Source organism: Capricornis sumatraensis, chromosome 22 (genome assembly GCF_032405125.1).
Source record: "Capricornis sumatraensis isolate serow.1 chromosome 22, serow.2, whole genome shotgun sequence".
Lineage (NCBI taxonomy): Eukaryota > Metazoa > Chordata > Mammalia > Artiodactyla > Bovidae > Capricornis > Capricornis sumatraensis.
In genome coordinates this window covers 34174157-34194364 of record NC_091090.1, presented here as the reverse complement: position 1 = coordinate 34194364, position 20208 = coordinate 34174157, and the positions used below count along the sequence as shown (strand labels likewise).

Sequence of the window (20208 nt, the reverse complement as noted above, 5' to 3'; positions counted from 1 at the left end):
GGACCAGGAATGTAACTTGTGTTCGCTGCCCTGGCAGCAAGATTCTACCACTAGACCACCAGAGAGGGCCCTACTTATTGTTGACTGGGAAAAGAGGCTATGGAAATACACTGTGACCTCCTAGACCCTCCATGTGGAACAAAGAACAGACCCTAACAGTTACTATTTATGGAGGTAAACAATGCACAAAAAAAGACAGGACAGGCAAGCAGGAGAGCAGCCATATCTTAAACAATAAATCTGTCACAAGGACTTGGAAATCGGCCTTCCCCATATGAACATTCCAGGCCATCGTACAGGAAGATTAGAGACCACATCAAGGAGATGGAAACCATGCCAACTGTGGCAATCTAGATCAGGAAGCCCTAAGTAGACCCAGAAGCCTAATGCAGGCATTTGAGTGAGTCCAGCCAAGACCAGAAGAATTGTCCAGCTAAACTTAGCACAAATGCTGATGCAGATAATTGTGAGATAAATGAATGGTTAATGTTTTAAGCAAGTAAATTTTGAAGTGATTTGTTATACAGAAGAAGCTAACTGATATCTACCCTTGCATCTGAACACATGTGTTGGAGCAGTAACAGTTCTTAGGAAATGATGAAATGTTAATATTCCTTACAGCGTTTCAGTGGTTTCCTACTCTTATTTTGGCTGTGATTTCATGTAATATATTCATATGTCATCTTGTAAATAGATGTGGAATCATGTACTTAAAAGGGAGTAAATCAAGAAAAACCCTAGAAATTTCAAAAACAATAACTACAAAACAAATGCTGTCAGAACACTGAATCCACGTCTCTGGAAGTTGAAATGAATACAAAAACTTAGAATTTGACTGCTCATGTTTCAAAGGGAATGAAGTAAACAAATTTCGTTCAGAGTTGCCAAAGGAAATTTTAGATAACTCATGGGACACACATATATATCTGAATAGTTCTGGCTTTCAAAGTCCTTCCATTCAACTGTCCTCCTCAGCCATCATCTGGAGTCAGAGTCTTTCCAAAGCACCTTCTTCATTGCCCCGTTCACATCCCTGTTCCTCAGCGTATATATGAGGGGGTTGGTCGTGGGGATAATGACAGTGTAGAAGAGAGACATGAACTTGTCCTGATCCTGGGAGTTGCTGCTACTGGGCTGAATATACACATAGATGGCTGTGCCAAAGAACAGGGAGACCACCATGAGGTGGGATCCACATGTGACAAATGCTTTTCTTTGCCCTGCAGTGGACTTTATTCTTAAGACTGCCCAGACAATCCGACCATAGGAGACCATGATTAATGAAACAGGTGCGAGAAGCATGATGACACTGGCAAAGAAGGTCACATACACATTCACGGAGATGTCAACACAGGCAAGTTTGAGAAAAGAAGGGATCTCACAAAAGAAGTGGGCTAATTTATTTCTCCCACAACGAGGTAAAAGGAAGACAAGCACTGTCTGCAATAAGGAATTGGTGAAACCAGTGATCCATGAAGCAGAAGCCATCAGGGCACACAGACGGGGGTGCATGATTACTGTGTAGTGAAGGGGCCTGCAAACAGCTGCATAGCGGTCAATTGCCATAACTCCTAAGAGAATACATTCTGTACCTCCCAACGTCAGAGAGATGAACATTTGAACTACACAACCACCAAAGGAGATAGATTTGTCTGCTCTGCTGAGATTAAGTAGGAGCTGTGGAACAATGCTAGTTGTGTAGCACATGTCCAGAAAGCTCAGGTTAGAGAGGAAAAAGTACATTGGGGTGTGAAGACACGGGTCCAAGTAGGACAACGCAATGATGGTTGTGTTTCCCAGCAAAGTGAAGATGTAGAAGATCAAAAGGACCACAAAGAGGACTAGCTCAAGTTGAGGCCTGTCAGAGAAGCCCAGTAAGATAAATCCAGCGAAAGAACTTTCATTTTTCTGTTCTATCCTTTGTTAGCACATGGCTCCTGTCAAATCAAGCATTTAGCAATTTATTAAAGGTATCTTCCCAAAGAGTGCATAGATGAAGAGGAAAACTGTCACTTTCAAAGACATGAAAAAAAAAAAAATGACATGGTCATGTGATTTTATATGCAACTATTTGAATAAATTATGTACTCACTGAAATTGATATATCTTAAATTAATTAGGTCTTTACTATTCACAAAGATTATATATTGAAATAAATATAAGAAAAGAATAATAATAAAATCAAGTAATGAACCTTGGTTTACATCAATCATAGATATGAAATGCCTGTTTTAGATTGAGTTTAATAGGATAAAAGTATGATGATTATTTATGTACATCTTAGAGAAAGTGGAAATGAGGGAAAATCAAGGGAGAGTGATTAGAAAGAGTAAGAAAATGTAGACAAAGGGAGAAAGTTTATTCTAAAAATGTATCTCATAATTCTACATAACTTGATTTGCACATATCTCACATGTATTAGAATAATACAAAATGATCTCTAAAATGCATTCAGATATAGAAATTTATGAGCTAGAATGTACTTTTACAAAGGGTTATAGTACATTCAATGTATCCCTAAGATACTTCTCATAGATACATTCTGGGAAAATAGTTATCTCTACTCCTAATGCATTATATTTGTGAATGCTATATCCTGGTCTTTTGATATAGTAGTAAAAATAAATTGCTCAGAACCTGAAAATATCACCTTTAATTATAGTGCTTAACTTTTGTCCTTGAGATACCTAAGATTTCTATACCAATTTAACAAGAACTCCAAAAATTTATTCACTGTGCATAATCAGTTCACAGGCTTCCCTGTTGGTTCAGTGGTAAAGAAACCACCTGCCAATGCAAGAGATGCAGGAAAGGCAGGTTCAGTCCCTGGATCAGGAAGATAACTTTAAGATGAAAATGGAAACCCACTTCAGCAGAGAATCCTGGAAAGCTACAGTCTATGAGGTCAGAAAGGGTTGGACTTGCCTTAGTAACCAAACAACAAAAGTAGTCACTTCACAACAGAATTTCAAACTCCAGTGACCAGAACTTAACTCTTCTTTCTGCTCATTTCAGTTTCATATATTACCAACAACTAAAATGCCTGGAATTCCTATAGGAGATAGGATTATTCACTATCAACATTCTAATGACAATGAAGAACACATAGATGAGGAGGCAATGGATCTATCACAGTCTCAGAAATAACACTTCTAATCACTATGGACAGAGTTTGGCCAGGTTGGAGAAAAGAGGCTGAAATGGAAATTCTTTTGCATGCTGTTTATTGAGTGAATGTCCTCAAGACAAAGAGAAACAGGGAAGCAAAACAGAGCAGACAAATGTGTTAAGCAAGGATGAGATCTCAAATGGAATACATGAACATGATCCCATAGAAAGCTGGAAAAGGACTCTCCAAATAGAGCTATCTGCTGATAAAAATATTCTGCTTCACTTACACAATCACTGCTATCCACATGCTGCTATCTGAGCCTTTCAAGTGGGGCAGATAAAGAACTGAATTTTAAAGTTAATTTTAATTCAGGTAAATTTAAATACCTACTTATTTAGATGCGACTAGTTACTACTGTACAGAATAACAAGCTGTGGAGCATGCATTGTATCAGATTTAGTTCCACCTTGACAAAAAGGCAAGACTTTTATAAATCTCACCAGTCTGTCATTGAGTACAAGCTGCCCAACCACATTCGGAACTTCTGGCAATGTGGCTCCATTCAACTGATGGCAATTTTCTAAAGAAGGAAAGGGCTGAGAAGCTGTCAGTCAATACCCATGACAAATATGGTGTGAATCAGTGCAGCAGCCGGCAGAAAATATCTGAGCTGGACATTGAAAGCATTCATAAAAATGAGACTCCATTCATACAAAACAAGAGTCCATTCATACAAAATGTAGTCCATTCATAAGTGTGTGCAAGAATGGAAGGACAGTCACAGTCATATTACACATCACCTTGTCATTTGCCTAATTCACCAATAAATTAAACATTCAGATCACCTTTTCTGACCCACGTTTCTCCTCTCAAATTGGTGTTCTCCTCAGTGGAAGAATGATCATCTTTCATTAACAGAAATACAAAACTGCATTGACATAATAACTGCAAAATGAACCTTCACTGTTGTAATTATCAAGCTAGCATCTGGAAGATTACATATGTTCATTTCTTTGAGAAAATGAACATTTTAAAACTACAGCTATTGACAATACACTTTAAGAAACATTCTGTAATTTCACAGAAATATGAGCTGAGGAAAAAATGAAAGTGTACAGTCTAACATTTTCAGATTCACATATTGCTATTATCCAATTACTGAAGGACATGTTTTATGACAGCCAAATATCCTGAATTTAAATTGCTCCAGATATCCATACTGAGACATAATGAATACACTACAATAGGATGAAATGTCTAGGAACACAAAGTTGGCTTCCACAAGGAAGACTTAGTTTGGTTTTTAAATTTGGTGAATTTCTACAGGAGTTTCTGTTTCTTTTGCCAACTGACATGTATGTTACTCAATTTAGCCTTTAAAGAACACTTGCAACTGAAAACAAACTAACATCAATTCGTAAAGTCCACAGAGATCGAATTCCTGTCCTCTCAGTCTTATTCCCCTCATGTGAGTGTCCTAAGCTCATTCCCTATCTCATTTCCAGTTCCTGCCTTTAATACAGCACTGGGCAATGGAACTTGAGTATGTAGACTAAGGATGCAGGTTGCATGCATTGAGTACATAAGTTGATTCTACCAGCATTGGAATATCCTTAAGTTTTCCTTAAGCAAGATGCTTTCTCTTGATAACTTCAAATACCTTCACAGGGTACTGAAGATCAGCATTGTGTCTAGCTGGTAGGATGACATAGGAAGGCAATCTCAAACTCTCAGGATTCCTTCTGAATATAATGTCTTGGCTCTATGATGGAGAGCTCATTATGAAAACATGAGATTGGTATGAACCTGCAGTATAATGGTCTGGTGAAAACAGTTTACCTGACTGAAGTCTCTGGGGAATGTTTGTCCTGTACCATTAATTAGCTGATGTCACCTAGCTGCCCAGAGATGACAATCCTCAGAGAAAATGAATATCAAGGAGAATGCAAAAGGATACCTAATCTACCTCTTTTATAATTTCTCATAATTGACAGAGGTCAGATAATTCCCTTGACTTCTCAGTTACCTTAACTCTCCTCTTTTAATGATTTAGATATTTTACTAAACACTTGATATTTTTTCATACAATTGCAAAAAATTATCCATATATAAATAAGAATGCATTCAGTTACTTAATTTTAAATGTAAATTAATTTTTATCTAATATTCATAACCAACTTTTAATCGATAACAGAGTTATGAATTCACTTCAGTTAATTCACTCACTCAGTCATGTTTGACTCCTTGTGACCCCATGAACCACAGCACACCAGGCCTCCCTGTCCATCATGAACTTCTGTCATCCCCTTCTCCTCCTGCTTTCAATCTTTCCCAACATCAGGGTCTTTTCAAATGAGTCAGCTCTTCGCATCAGGTGGCCAAAATATTGGAGCTTCAACTTCAACATCAGTCCTTCCAATGTAACACCCAGGACTGATTTCCTTTAGGATGGACTGGTTGGATCTCCTTGCAGTCCAAGGGACTCTCATGAATCTTCTCCAACACCACAATTCAAAAGCATCTATTCTTTGGCACTCAGCTTTCTTTATAGTCCAACTCTCACATCCATACATGACTACTGGAAAAACCGTAGCCTTGACTAGACGGACCTTTGTTGACAAAGTAATGTCTCTGCTTTTTAATATGCTCTCTGGGTTGGTCATAACTTTACTTCCAAGGAGTAAGCATCTTTTAACCAATTAGGCTGCTGCTAAGTAGCTTCAGTCATGTCTGACTCTGCATGACCCCATAGACTGCAGCCCACCAGGCTCCCCTGTCCCTGGTATACTTCAGGCAAGAACACTGGAATTAGGCGGTGTCTACCTAATCTTTAAGGTAAATATATTAAAGGTCAACCACCACATTTTACTCCCAAACTGCTAATATGGCTAAGGAAAACTACCTGTCCTCTATGATGTTGTTCAATTTCTATCTGAAAGTTGTAATGATTTACATAAGCAAACAGGAAAATTATTGATTTCTTATATGGAACTTCCATGGTTTGTTTAAATTCTACTCATCTTTGCATTTATTTCCACATGATTGAGTTAAACAAGATAGCTATAATTGTTAAAGTAAATTGAAAGAAACTTGATGGGTATTGTGTGTTTTGAAGTCTGAATATCAATTAATTTCAGAACAACTTATACACTTGACTATACAGGCAAAAGGCAGGAACAATTAGCATCTGTCCATGGAAGGCATTGGTCCTAACCATCAAAGGCAGCTTCAAAAAATATACAATCTCTTTTCCCCACTAGAACATATTTTCTTTCAGAGTAATAGACAACTTCTAGCTAGTAGTACAAGCTATCTCAGGGAAAGCTATTTAGGTTTGAAGCATCTTGGTTTTTGTATGTCATTAGTCAGACAAGCATACAGATCTTCTTTAACTAATTTACATGCTATAGCCAAGCATTTCACATAGAACCATAAATTCCAGTTTTTTTAATAACATTCTACCCATGGGGAAAAATTACCTTTTGCTTAAAATACTCTTAGAATTTTCTCAGTAATCTCTCTACTAGTTAAATTCTATGATAATATTTACTCAAATGTAAAGATTAGTACTGCATACACTGTGCAGAGATGGAGGGAATTACAGACATGCAATTAACATTTCTTCCCATTTCAATCTTGTTGCTGTAAATATTAATTGGCATAATAATGTTGGATAATAATTTGACATTATCTAGAAATGCTTACTTGCAATTACATGCTTTTTTCCTATGCTATTTTGTAAAATTCTTATTTTGTATTAGAATATAATACACTGAAAGAATAATCTATTTCTTTTTTAAATGTACAAATGAGGACTCATCAAAATAAAGAGCATTTGTCTGTTAAAGACTCTGTTAAGAGGATAATAAGATAAGCTACAAACTGGAAGAAAATAGTTTCAAACTACTTATCTTACAAAACACTCATGTCTAGAATATACAAACAACTCACAAAACTCTACAATCAGAAAACAACTCAATGAAAAAACATTTCAGCAAATAATTCACCAATGCAAATATATGAATGGTAAATAAGCACATGTAAAGATGTTTAGCATCACTAACCTTCAGGAAAATGCAGATTAAGAACATGAAGAGATATCACTACCTACCTACTAGAACAACCAAGACAAAAAATATCAGAACAATACCAAATGTTGGCATCATTGTGGAAAAACTGAATCACTCATACATTGCTAATCAGAATATAAAATGATACATCTGCTTTATAAAAGAGCTTGGATGTTTCTTTTAAAAACCAAATATACACTTGCCTTAGACCCAGTAATCATGCTCTTTGGCATTTATGACAGAGAAACAAAAATGTATTCCACACAAAAACCTGTGCACAATTATTTATAGCAGTTTTATCTGTAACAGCAAGAAGCTGAAAACAAATAAAATGTTCTGAACAAGTGCTGGCACATCAAAACTTGAAATACTACTTGGCAATAAAAAAGGAATAAGCTACTAATACACACAACATCTCAAGGGTATTATGTTGAATGAAAATGTCTATCTTAATAGGTTAAATATTATATGATCCCATCTAAATCCCTTCCACAAAAATGACAGAATAATAGAGATGGGGATCAAGATAGTTGTGCCCAGGATGGTCTATGGAGGGTGTAGGGAAGGGGAGAAAATGAGTGTGACTATAAAGCGGTATCACAAAGAAGATGTGAGTAGTCAAGGGGTAATTCCATATTTTGATCATGATGATGGCTACAGGAATCTACATGAAAAAATTACATGGAACTCTATATATACGTTGTACCAATGTCAGTTTCCGAGCTTTTAAATTGTATTATAGTTATAGAATATATAACCATTGGGAAAAAGGTCAAAGGTACCCAAGACCTATCTATACTATCTTTAGACCTTTCTGTTAATCTGCAACTATTTCAAAATAAACAGGTTTTTTTAAAAGGTCTTGAATAGAACAAGAACTAGAGAATGAGAAAAAGAGGGACAGACAGAAACACACGGCAAAACAAAAATGGCAATGAGAGAGACAAGGAGAGAGGAAGCTGTGCAAAAAACTAGAAGGTTTCTGTTCACTCATGACATAGGGGCTCCAGATCTCCCCTCCTCCCTTGGGCACACTGAATCTACAGTTTTACCCAAAACAACTCCTTTGAAAAGAAATGCACGAACTAGCTGGGTGAAGCTATTCTTATTCACAGAAGGTGAATAAGAAAAACCCAAACTAAAATCAACTTCAATTCAATTCAGTCGCTCAGTCATGTCCGACTCCTTGCAACCCCATAAAGCACAGCACGCCAGGCCTCCCAGTCCATCACCAACTCCCAGAGTCCACTGAAACCCATGTCCACTAAGTCAGCAATTCCATCCAACCATCTCATCCTCTGTTGTCCCCTTCTATCCTGCCTCAATCTTTCCCAACATCAGGGTCTTCTCAAATGAGTCAGTACTTCGCATCAGGTGGCCAAAGTTTTGGAGTTTCAGCTTCAACATCGGTCCTTCCAATGAACACCCAGGACTGATCTTTAGGATGAACTGGTTGGATCTCCTTGCAGTCCAAGGGACTCTCAAGAGTCTTCTTTAACATCACAGTTCAAAAGCATCAATTCTTCAGCACTCAGCTTTCTTTATAGTCCAACTCTCACATCCATACATGACCACTGGAAAAACCACAGCCTTGACTAGACGGACCTTTGTTGACAAAGTAATGTCTCTGTTTTTTAATATGCTATCTAGATTGGTCATAACTTTCCTTCCATGGAGTATTGTCTTTTAATTTCATGGCTGCAATCCCCACTGCCAATTTCTCCCTGAGAAACAAAGTGTTGGATGTCTGGGACCCTCAGTTTGAAGACTTACACTTGAGACATGGGCCTCCAAAACCCCTCTGAAAGTCAACGAAGTTTGTGTCCATGAAATCCATGAGGCTATAATGAACTAAGAAACAGGCTCACCCAGACTCACTGTGGCTGTCTCTCCAGGGCACAGCACACAGACACAGACTGAAACCTCCAGCTTGTCCCTGAAAGAAGCCTATTTCCTTACCTTAAAAGCTAAGACTTCTAACACATATCTAGGAGTCAACTGCAATCTTTGCCAAACACCTGAGAAGCCAACAGGTGCCATCATCGTGCTCTCCCTCTGTCCCACCCCAGGTCACTGGTGTCTCTGTGAAAAGAATTTGTGCACATGTATGGCTGCCCAGGTTTTATGGCTGCTGCCAGAGGGCACACTCCTTGATCACCTGGTTCAGTGGCTTGCATTTCAGGGTCCAACAAGAGAGTAGCAAAAAAAAAAAAAAAAAAAAACAGCCTGGAACTGGCTACCTGCACCCATGCACCCAGGGCTCAATGTTGAGGGAACAGACAGAAACACCCATCTCCGTCTTCTCCTGAAAGAAGTATAATTGCATATTTGAAAAGTTATTGCCTCGGGTTCTGGTAGATTGCCTACGATGGCAACAATCACCTTGCCCTGAATGAGGACCTGTGCTTCAGGACCACAGCGTATGCAGAGGCTGAGATCTCCAAGCTCAAGCTTGAGCAGGGCAATGCTGCAGGGAACAGTAGGAACTACCTGGATGGGGACTGTGGAAGGTGGCTCCACAGACACCTAGAGAACGGGAAGGACACACTGCTGCGCGCAGGTACTAGGGGCGTGGGGCCTCCCTGATCCCCGCTAGGGCTGATCCTGGCTTCACACCAGGAGAAGAAAATGGGGTCAATGTGGAAACAGCGCCCCGATTCCTGTCAGCAGAGGGAGGAATCCACCCAGGTTTTCATATTCTGTACAAGAGAGTGACTCACCAGTGGCCCCACTTCTCTGAAGGACAATTAAGGAATCTAGTCTCTTTGGGGAAGAAGCAGGAACCCATCCCTGAGATAACTGGTCAGCGGTGCCCCTTCCCCCTGGGTGCCATCTGTGAACCATGACTGTCTCTCAGGGCCAGTTCTCACCCTGAGAACATGTTTGGAGGCCTGACTCCAGCTTTTCTGAGTCATTCGGCCTCCACCCAAGTCAGGACCATGACTCTGTATTCACTCCCTTACATAGTGCCTCCTACCTTGGCTCTCACCCTGACTCCAGAACTTTCCAAGGACTTGGGAACACGCCCAGACCTCTGAGTTCAGGCTGGTATCTGGTGTTTGTGCTGCTTCTTTTCAAACCCACTGTCCTGTTTATTCTCAGGATGGTCACAGGATGCTGCTTCAGGGACCCATGGAGGTAACACTAAATGGGACTTTCTGAATCATCCTCCAGAGACCCTCCAAAGACACATGTGACCCAGCACCCCATCTCTGACTGTGAGGTCCCTCTGAGGTACTGGGCCCTGGGCTTCTACCCTGAAGAGATTCCACTGACCTGGCAGCGTGACACGGAGGACCAGACCCAGGACATGGAGCTTGTAGAGCCCAGCCTTCAGGGAATGGAACCTTCCAGAACTGGGCGGCCCCAGTGGTCCGTTCTTGAGAGGAGCAGAGATACATGTGCAATAAGCAGTGCAAGGGGCTTCAGGAAACTCTCACGCTGAGATGGGGTAAGGAGGAGGCTGGGGTGGAGCTTCTTCTCAGATAAAGCTGGAGCCTTTCTGGACCCCTTCAGCAAGGTCAGGACTCAAACCTGAAGTCCGGGCCCCTTCTCTTTCCTCCACAGTACCTTCTCGGCCCTCTGTCTCCAACACAGACATCATTGTTAGTCTGGTTCCACTCGTGGTCATTGGAGTTGTAGTAACTGGAGAGGTGGACTATAAAGAAAGCTGAGTGCCGAAGAATTGATGCTTTTGAGCTGTGGTGTTGGAGGAGACTCTTAAGACTCCTTGGACTGCAAGGAGATCCCACAAGTCCAATAAAGGAAATCAGTCCTGAATATTCATTGGAAGATCTGATGTGAAGAACTGACTCGTTTGAAAAGACCCTGATACTGGGAAAGATTGATGCAGGAGGAGAAGGGGACAACAGAGCATGAGATGATTGGATGGCATCACTGACTCAGTGGACATGAATTTGAGTAAACTTAGGAGTTGGCAATGGACAGGGAGGCCTGGCATGCTGCAGTCCCTGGGGTTGTAAAGAGCTGGACACGACTCAGCAACTGAACTGAACTGAATCAAATCTTTGATATTTGTTGTCTCCAGGCCTGTTGGGGGAAGGATTTTCTAATACCCTTTCTGAAAGCCTATTAACAACTTCCACATCTTATAATTCCCTGAATCTCCTGGAGAATTGTCTGTCAGGTACATTATCCCCAGGGTTGATACTGGGAAATCCACATGGGGATAAGTAACTATTACTGGAGTTGAGGGAGACTGGGTTCCCAGAAGCTACAAAGAAGCTGTAAATTTCAATGTAAGGAAGTCCTGTGGTCACTCCAGTTCTCACTAAGCCAGACATACCCTTCACAGGATCATTCCATCTCTCATCCTTCTATATCTGGAGGCAAAGGAAACATTCTTTTATTTTTCCCATTATGCTGGAGGCTGACTTGGAAGCCAAAGGCTCTTCCCAGTAGACACTTGCATCCTGATATGAGCATCTGGTAAGTACAATGACCTTTACCTGGTCAAGGCTGTTAAGAAATGAGTCAGCCTTGAAGATGAGCACTGTGTGACCCTCTTCCTTTTTCTCAAATCTACTTTTTCCTTCTCTCTCTGTAGGCAGGTGTCCTTTGTTTTTCAGTCCTCACAGCATGAAGTGGCAGTAGCTTAAATTCTAAAGTTTCATATGTCCTCTACCAAAAAGCTAACCATACTTCACCTGGCCATCCCCCACCACCCTTCAAAGACCCCGAGTGAAAGGGCAGAGTCTTTGATGAAAGGATGGAGATAATCACAAGGGCCACTTTCCCTTGCACATTTCTCTGTAAGTAGAAGAGAAAGATCTACACACTAGAAGTAGCTACTTTAAGGTAGAGAGCCCTTCTACACTTTAAGTGCAAAGTGGTGAAAGTCGTTGGCATTTTGGGACCCAGAATTGTCAGGGCTGCATCAACATTAGTCACATTAGCAGCTCAGAGACCACTGGTGCCCGACATAGCATCACTTTGTCAAAGCAGGCACTGGTAGATCAGTAGTGATGAGCAACTTAGATGAGAAGGGGAAGAAAATAGAGGGTTCTGCTCACCAGGAACAGAGTTCATGTGAGAACTTTCTGGGAACTCTAGATAGAAACGGTGGCAAATAATAAAAGCAGAGGTTTCTGTTTTGCCAGCCAGATGTAGAGCTGAGGGAAAGTCCAGAGAGAAGAAACCTCCCAAGAAGGACTTTTCATAATTTTCTTCCTTCTGCTTCTTGCAAAGCTCAGAGCCTGCCTCCCCTCCATCTTTGCCCATTTGATATCCCATGGTGAAATGCTAAAGTCTCCACAGGTGTCAGAGAACACTTTTTCAGCAAACATTTCTGAATGTCCGCCTATGTGGCAAGAGCAATGCCAAGTGATATGATACAACTCCAGCCTGTGTTTCCTGAAACTGTATCAGCCCATAGGCCCAAGAGTGATAATTAACAACAGGCTGTTGTTTTATCTACTTTTTTATTTACTATTTCAATCCCACCTAGGACTTCCCAGGTGGCTCAATGTTAAAGAATCCACCTGCCAATGCAGGAGACACGGGTTCAGTTCCTGGGTCAGAAGATCGTCTGGAGATGGAAATGGTGAACCCACTCCAGCATTCTTGCCTGGGAAATCCCATGGACAGAGGAGCCTGGAGGGTACAGTCCACAAGGTCACAAAAGAGTCAGACATGACTTAATGACTAAACAACAACAACAATCCTTGCAGTCTGGCCAAAATGAACTCTTTCTGGCAGTTCCCAGGAAGTTCTTGCATGAGCTCTGTGTTCTCTGGAGTTTAAAGCACCTGTGCCTCTCTCCACTTTGCCTATCTCAGTGTAGAATATCTCTCTCTTCCCTTGAGTTTCATTACTCAATCACTGAAAAAATAGCCCAAGAGAGGCCCTCCACTATCTTTAGCTTCTGCCACCAGACTCTCTATCCCTTTGGCTAAGACACAAGACAGTGGGGCTGGGAGAAGAATCAGTAATAGAATCAGAGATGGTGTTGTCTGGCATCCTCTGGCATGCATCTCATTTTGCCCCAAAGTCAGTCTCTCTTCAGAGGCAAATAGAAGTCTACGTTTATAAAACTAGATTTCCGTACACAAAGACAAATAAGATTCAGTCCGTGGGATCACCAAACTATCTTACAAGCACAAAAGGGTCTTGAAGCCAAAACAATAAATATATAAATGTTTATACTCAGAGATATTTGTATATACTATATTTATATAGCATATATTTTATATATTTATTACACATTTTATACATAATCTCAATGGCCATATAGCCTGGAAAAAAACCACTATGAAATAAACACTGAGGACATATATTTCTATCGATATAAGAAAAAATTACCTAAGTCTTTAAGTATATTAATGTATTCATACAGTACATGTTGATTCAACTGCATTCAACTGCACGCATTACAATATATCTTGACTGTTTCCTGTATGTCAGGCACTGTTCTACACATATAATGATTTTGTTTTAAAAAGACAAATTTCCTGATCTATAAATCTGTCATTATACTGAGGCAGATTAGAAAATAAATAAGAATTTTTTTTAAGAAACAAGGAAAATTCTGGATAGTAATGAGTGATCTGAAGACGAAATGAAGGGCAATACAATAGACAGTATCTTGAAGGGAGTATTAGTTGCGGTGGTCAGAGAATTTTAGAATGAGAAAAACCAGATAGACATGAACATTTGGGTGTTAATGTTGGGAAATTCTAAGGATGAGAGGGTTTCCCTGGTGGCTCAGTGAATAAGAATATGTCTGTCAGTGAAGAAGACATGGGTTTGATTGTGATCTGGGAAGTTCCCACATGCCTCAGAGCAACGAAACTCATGCACCATAACTACTGAGTCGGTGCTCTAGAGCCCAGGAACCACAACTATTGAGCCCATGCACCGCACCTAATTAAGACTGCATGCCCCAGACGTCATGCTCCACAAAAAGAGAAACCCGTGCACTGCAAATGGAGAAAGTCCCAACACATCAATGAAGACCCACCACGGCCAATAAATGAAATGAATAAATTTTTATAAAATTCTAAAGATGGGAAATTGAGTATAGCAAGAGAAAATACTAGAGAGGCAAGAAAAGGATTATGAAGGCTCTTGTACGCCATAGTGAAGAATTTGGAATCTGAGTTGGAGGCAATTGAAAACCACTGGAAGTTTTTGAGAAGGGAAGTGAGGCAATACTTTTAGGAAGGATAATTCTTTTTACAATATTCAAGAAGGCTATAACCCCTAAATTCCGTTTCTAAAACACTTACAGTTTTGAAACTTCTTACATATTATCACTTCTTTGAAAAAAGTATTCTGTGACTCTGCTATACTAAACTCTTTTCCGAGCTATGGTACTATTATGAGATATTTCTCATATTAATATTGCCTCATGGTTTGTGTGCGGTGTGTGCGGTGTGTGTGTCTATGAAAGAGAGAGACATACAGACAGACAAGGTTGATTTCTAAAATGAGACCAGATGATTTTATGAAAAAGAGAATGATTAATGTGAGGTCTGAATTTATAGGAAGTGCACACGAAAGGTTGAAACAGAGTATTTGCTCTATCATATTAAGCAATTTTAAAAGACATAAAAAGAAAACAAAACTCTGATGTTTTGCTGAGTTTTCACTGAAAGTGGTAACAATGAGAGTTTCTGAGGCTTAATCCCTCTGGAACATACAGTATGGACAGTGAATTCTAAATCACTTCCAATAAAAATTTTCCAATCAATAGATGTGATTACAGACTCCATATCAAAGGTTCCATGACTTTACTTTTTAAAATATATTGTTCCCATTTGAATAAAATTGTTCATCGTAAATTTTATTATCCGTGCATTTTCAGAAAGAAATATTTTTCTCTACACAAAGCAGAAGCAAGAAAGCCAGTCTAAATATTTCAATCGTCCAGGGAAGGACTAAGGCAGTACATATTTGTAACCTATTTCAAACATCTAGATTTAACTTTTGAGAAACTCTTCCATTGTCTTTGTAGTTCATACATCATAAAGACAGTATCCCCAGCAGTTAAGAACTCATATTTTAGAGTCTGTTGGAATCCTGCCTCTGTGATTTACTAAGTACCTCACTCTGATAAAATCACTGCACATCTTTAACCCTCAGTTCCTTCATATATTTAGCAGAAATCATGATAATGCCAAGCTCACAGAGTTGTGACAAATTGCATATAAACTGCTTCGGTCAGTGCCTGAAACACAGAAGATACTCTTACCTAGTAACTCTCTAGCACCCCTTTGTTTGTCAACAAAAGAGTAACTGTGAAAATGCCTCAAGCTTCCTCACACACTCTACTTCCTCAGGGGGAAAGGCGTGGGTTAAACAAGCAGCTTAACAGTATGGAGTTCTCCTAACTCCAACAAGCAGAGTACAATGGAAAGAGCTAACGACAGCGCCTTCTCTGGGTTCATTCTCCTGGGCTTCTCCAACCAGCCCCAGCTGGAAACGGCTCTCTTTGTGGTCATCCTGATCATCTACTTCTTGAGCTGCTTAGGCAATGGCGCCATTATACTTTTGTCAACGATGGATCCTCACCTCCACACCCCTATGTACTTCTTCCTCTCCAACCTCTCTTTTATGGACCTTTGTTTGACTACATGCACTGTCCCTCAGACCCTGGCCAACTTTAAGGGGAAGGACAAGACCATCACCTATGGCGGCTGTGTGACCCAGCTCTTCATTGCCTTGGGACTTGGGGGAGTAGAGTGTGTCCTCCTGTCTGTCATGGCCTATGACCGGTATGTAGCTGTGTGCCGTCCCCTCCACTACATGGTGATCGTGCATCCCCAGCTTTGCTTGCAGCTGGTTGTAACTGCTTGGCTTACAGGCTTTGGCAATGCTGTAGTCCAGACAGCACTGACCATGACTCTTCCCCTCTGTGGTAAAAACCAAGTGGACCATTTCTTCTGTGAAGTTCCAGTGATGCTGAAACTGGCCTGCACCAACACCTCTGTCAATGAGACTGAAGTCTTCACTGTCAGTACCTTCTTCTTGGTGGTGCCCCTGTCACTCATCTTAGTATCCTACGGTCACATTACCCGTGCAGTCCTGAAGATAAAGTCGGCCCAAGGGAGACAGAAGGCTTTTGGAACCTGTGGTTCTCACCTAATGGTAGTGATTATTTTCTTTGGGACGCTCATCTCCATGTACCTTCAGCCTCCTTCCAGCTATTCACAGGATGTGAACAAAAGCATTGCACTCTTCTATACTCTGGTGACTCCCCTGCTTAATCCCCTGATTTACACTTTGAGAAACAAGGAAGTCAAAGGGGCACTAAGGAGACAAATGAGGAGAATCCTAGACTTGAGACAGAGTTAACGCAGCACTTGCAGGCCCAGGAAGTTCTGCATAGGAACACTTCTGAGTGACTAAACACTAGTTAATGTAAACCAACACATCCTTATAAAGCACCAACCATGTGCAAGACAGTGTTCTAGGTACTTGAGACGTATCAGTGAGACAGAGGCTAAACCATTGAGCTAAACCTTTGCTAGGGAGAATATATGTTAAATAAGATATTCTAAAAATAAACTATGGTATATCATGTACTACACAGTAATGGGAATGAAGAATAATTACACATTCAAAAACATGAATGATTCCTACAAACATGACTTACAGTGAGCAAACTAGATACAAAATAATTCCTATTGTATAATGCCATTTGCATAAAATCCATCCCAGGCACAACAAATCTCTGGTATTGAAAGTCAGAACAGGGGTTCCCCTGGGGACTGGGAGTTCTCTCTAGGAAGATATGTAGGGGAGGGGCATTCTGGAGTTCTGGTCAGGTTGTGATGCTTGATCTGGATGTTGGTGATATAAAGTATTCAATCTGTGAAAATTCATCAAATCTGAAACTTGCAAGTACTTGCACTTTTTGTATGGATGCTGGACTTCAAATCATTTACTTATTAAAAGTATTAAATAAACCAGATATTAGCAGAATACTTTGATTCTAAATGATCACACAAAGTATTTTTGTTACTTTCACATAAAATTTGAGTTTATCTTCTCAGTGATCTAAGTTTCTTCTATCCACTGACCATCTTTAATAGATTTAAAGTGTTTAGATATTAGCAATATGGAGCCAACTCAGATGAACCCTGTCTTGAAGATTTCAGTTTAATGAAGATCTCAATTCAAGATCGTGTGTCCTGTGAATCTCCCTGGTCTCTTCATTCCATGTAGAAACTTATTGACCAGGTCTTGAGACAAAAATCATAGTGATAATTTTCAGATGAAAATTCTACTACTGGGTATTATATTGCCTTGAATTAAATTTATCTTGACTGAAAAAGACGTGTATTGTGTATATTTCTATATTTCTATTTGTATAATGTAACATACAAAAATGCATAATTTACTAGTAGCCAAAAATATTTTCATTTACCAGAGATTTTAATACTCTTCAGTATTTAATAGCATATGATAAAAGGGCAGATACTGAAGGGAATTTATAAAACAATATAAAAAACAGAAATAATTGTCTGGTAAGTTCAATGTGCCTTTGTGCGAATATGTTCTTCTTAAATTTTTCTTATTTAATAATGGTAACTTGGATGGTTTTTCAGGTATTATTCTGCTAATGAAATAATACAACAAGGATTTTTCTTTATTTAAATGAAAATAGATTGCTGAATTGTTGAGGTCTGTACTATGCTTATCTCTGCTAGTACTGAATATGAGTGATTTCTGATTATATTTTTTGTAATACAGAAGATATGATTTTTTTATATCAACCTTTTGGAGTTTTCTTTCAAACCATCACAGCTAGCCTCACTGATAACATAATCATTTTCTGGCACAAAAGTTCCGTACTCTATAATCATCAAGATGCTTACATTTTTCCTTTTCAGCAAATAAATGCTGAAAATATATCATTTCATTCAAAGTAGCCATTTGTGAATTTCATTTCCCAATAAGGTGCATTAGGTTTCAACTGACCAAAGTTCCCACTGCAAGTACAGTCACTCCTCCTTAGCCACAGACTCAGCCAAACATGGATCCATTTGATCTGTCATTCTTCATAAAGGATTTGAACATCCAGTTTTTCTGGTATAGGAGTGGGTGGGAGGAAGTACCTGAAACAATCCCTGGCCAATACTGATGAACAGTTGTACTTGGAAAGGCCAAATTAATTTTAGCAACCACATTTCTGAAACCATTAGAAAGTTGTGAAAGTGATGAGAATGATGTAGACATGAATAACAGAAAACACCAAACACTTCTGAGGTGAGCTGAGGGAAACTGTCTTTTTTTTCCTCATAGAGCATTTGATGACCTTGAGTGTGAGATGAGGATTGAGCATGGCCCATAGAGAGGGAGTTTGCCATGAAAACATGAAAAGCCAAACACTCATGTAAGGCTAGAGTGACAAGCTGAAAACTTAAAGAGACTTAACTATGTGGCCAGATGTTTCCAGTGGACTCCCTGGGAAGCCAGAAAGCCAGAGCAAAGTTTCAAAAGTATGGAATAATCTATCCTGCAACTCCATTGTGCTTCAGTTCATTTCGGTTCAGTCACTTAGTCGTGTCTGACTCTTTGCGACACCATGAATTGCAGCACGCCACGCCTCCGTGTCCATCACCAACTCCCAGAGTTCACTCAAACTCACTGTCCATTGAGTCAGTGATGCCATCCAGCCATCTCATCCTCTGTCGTCTCCTTCTCCTCCTGCCCCCCAATCCTTCCCAGTAGCAGAGTCTTTTCCAATGAGTCAACTCTTTGCATGGGCTGGCCTAAGTACTGAAGTTTCAGCTTTAGCATCATTCCTTCCAAAGAACACCCAGGACTGATCTCCTTCAGAATGGACTGGTTGGATCTCCTTGCAGTCCAAGGGACTCTCAAGAGTCTTCTCCAACACCACAGTTCAAAAGAATCAGTTCTTCGGCGCTCAGCTTTCTTCACAGTCCAACTCTCACATCCATACATGACCACTGGAAAACCAATAGCCTTGACTAGATGGACCTTTGTTGGCAAAGTAATGTCTCTCCTTTTCAATGTGCTATCTAGGTTGGTCATAACTTCCCTTTCAAGGAGTAAGTGTCTTTTAATTTCATGGCTGCAATCACCATCTGCAGTGATTTTGAAGCCCAAAAAAATAAAGTCCAACATCGTTTCCACTGTTTCCCCATCTATTTGCCATGAAGTGATGGGACCAGATGCCATGATCTTCGTTTTCTGAATGTTGAGCTTTAAGCCAACTTTTTCACTCTCACTTTCACTTTCATCAAGAGGCTTTTTAGTTCCTCTTCACTTTCTGCCATAAGGGTGGTGTCATCTACATGTCTGAGGTTATTGGTATTTCTCCCAACAATCTTGATTCCAGCTTGTGCTTCTTCCAGCCCAGTGTTTCTCATGATGTACTCTGCATATAAGTTAAATAGGCAGAGTGACAATATACAGCCTTCACGTACTCCTTTTCCTATTTGGAACCAGTCTGTTGTTAAAAACTCACTAGGGTAAGGGGTCATAGTCCTCTTCAGTAAGGCAGTTGCCAAATTTTGAAACTTCATGAAGCAGGGGTTAAATAGCTAATCTCGATGTCTTTGAGTGGCAGAACTAATCTACAAGAGTCTTTCAAGGCTGAGATAACAAGACTCCTGAGACTTTCTGTCGAAACCCAGGAGAAGATTGTATCTCTTGTACCTCTAGAAGAGAACAAGATAAAGGCTGACTAAAACAAGGACCTACTGTACAGCAGAGGAAACTATAGCCAATATTCTGTAACTATTTTTGTCCCCGATAAAGGTTAAGAATCTGAAAAACAATATATACACACACACACATTGTGATCATCATTTCATGATGTATGTAACTCAAATCACTACTCTATATATCTCAAACTTATGCAATACTGTATATAAGACATGAAGTCATAAAACTTCTGGAAGAAAATATTATTCCTCAATGAGGCTGGAGAAAGTAAAGGAATAGCTATCATTAAAAAGATAAAAGATAACAACAGTTGGTGAAGTTGTAAAAGGAACACCTATGTACTGTTGATGGGAATGTAAGTTGGTAAGC

At 39.9% G+C, this 20208-nt stretch overlaps 3 protein-coding genes across 3 annotated transcripts in view; 1 reads left to right on the top strand and 2 right to left on the bottom strand.

Annotated features, from left to right (window-relative positions):
- Positions 1–20208, bottom strand: part of LOC138069278 (zinc finger protein 184-like) — a 1142341-nt gene that overhangs the window by 451532 nt on the left and 670601 nt on the right. The window lies entirely within an intron of this gene.
- On the bottom strand, positions 979–10813 carry LOC138069305 (putative olfactory receptor 2B8). Its single transcript, XM_068960559.1, has 2 exons — positions 10804–10813; positions 979–1913 (listed from the first exon to the last, which is right to left on the bottom strand). The coding sequence occupies exons 1-2, from the start codon at positions 10811–10813 to the stop codon at positions 979–981; spliced, it is 945 nt and encodes a 314-aa protein (XP_068816660.1).
- On the top strand, positions 15553–16497 carry LOC138069293 (putative olfactory receptor 2B8). The gene has a single exon (XM_068960548.1). The coding sequence runs from the start codon at positions 15553–15555 to the stop codon at positions 16495–16497; it is 945 nt and encodes a 314-aa protein (XP_068816649.1).